The sequence below is a fragment of the Hippocampus comes genome, unplaced genomic scaffold (assembly GCF_001891065.2).
Source record: "Hippocampus comes isolate QL1 unplaced genomic scaffold, H_comes_QL1_v1.1 C16941508, whole genome shotgun sequence".
NCBI classification, from domain to species: domain Eukaryota; kingdom Metazoa; phylum Chordata; class Actinopteri; order Syngnathiformes; family Syngnathidae; genus Hippocampus; species Hippocampus comes.
Window position 1 is genome coordinate 1 of NW_017841258.1, and position 1,311 is coordinate 1,311.

General features: G+C 46.4%; 1 protein-coding gene across 1 annotated transcript; it reads left to right on the forward strand.

The window, feature by feature from the left end:
* The first annotated feature begins 221 nt into the window (after window positions 1–221).
* On the forward strand, window positions 222–1,311 carry LOC109509539 (dedicator of cytokinesis protein 3-like). Its single transcript, XM_019859373.1, has 4 exons — window positions 222–573; window positions 650–798; window positions 963–1,048; window positions 1,178–1,311. Exons 1-4 carry the CDS (start codon window positions 525–527, stop codon window positions 1,212–1,214), a joined length of 321 nt encoding a protein of 106 aa, XP_019714932.1. The 5' UTR covers window positions 222–524; the 3' UTR covers window positions 1,215–1,311.

Here is a 1,311-nt window from a genome sequence, read left to right on the forward strand (position 1 = left end):
TTTTTTTTCCCTGTATGTATAAAAAATATATACAAGTATGCATGTTGCATTTAAGAACGCCACTGCCACTTACTGTAGTATTACACTTTATTCTAGTATGGGGGGCGGGGGAGCATGTTCCCACCCCAAACTCTCTCCATGGTTTAACCTCCCAAGAGGTGAAAAGCTTAGTACATTTTTGGCGCCGGTCGTCGCACGTCAGCAGATGTGATGCATATTTTGAGCCACAAAAATATTTTTTAAAAAAATGAATAAAAACATTTTCTCGTCAAATGAAGAATTATATTTGAGAAAGGAACAAAAGGAAGGTGACGATGTGAAAGGAATTCATCGTCTGTCTCCCTATGTGCTGTGTAATTAACCGGCGTCCCATTTCGGGTGTTGGCAAAACTATTTCCGGGTGGTCACGGTGAAAGCAGGCAGCGACACGATATCATTCGACGCTTCTTCTTGAGTGCGGGCGAGCGTCAATCTGGCCTCCAATCTGAAACGCTGACGTGAAATGTCACCGCAGGTACGGAGACATGAGGGTGACCATGACGTACGAACTCTTCAGCATGTGGCAGAACCTTGGTAAGAAACCGCCGCCCGAGCGTTGCTCGAAGCTTCGGTTGACACCTGTTGCAAAAGCTCCTCCAATGTGCCCCAGGCGAAAACAAAAGACATTTCATCCCCGGGATGATCGGCCCGTTCTTGGGCGTCACGTTGGTGCCTCAGGCGGAAGTCCGAAACATCATGATCCCAATCTTCCACGACATGATGGACTGGGAGCAGCGTAAGAATGGAAACTTCAAACAGGTTGGCTTTAGACTTCAGACTTTCCGCCTTCACACATGTCCTTAGCGGCGAGGCAGTTTCACATTGTTTCCATAGCAACAAGGCACATACTGTATTCATCCACACGTGTTGTTTGCGTGTTTAACCCTGGGACTTGATTTGCGGGTTTTGTCGTCGTGGTCTAGGTGGAGGCCGAGCTGATCGACAAGCTGGACAGTTTGGTCTCGGAAGGAAAAGGCGACGACAACTACCGGGAACTCTTCAGTTTGCTGTAAACCGAAAGTTTGGTGTCATTAGAGGCCTAAGTTGTGTTTCTTTCAACTCATTTTCTTTTTTTTAACCTTCCTTTTTTGTGCACTACCGCTGCTGTTGTGCATTTGCTTTGTGCGACGGGGATTAGAACTCAGCTCTTTGGGCCGTACCCCAGGTATGCATGAACTAACATCTCCACTAACATCTCTTCATTTCTCCGTCTCTTCTCCCCACTTGAATTGCATTGATCAACAGAAGAATTCAAACGCATTGACAGAAAAA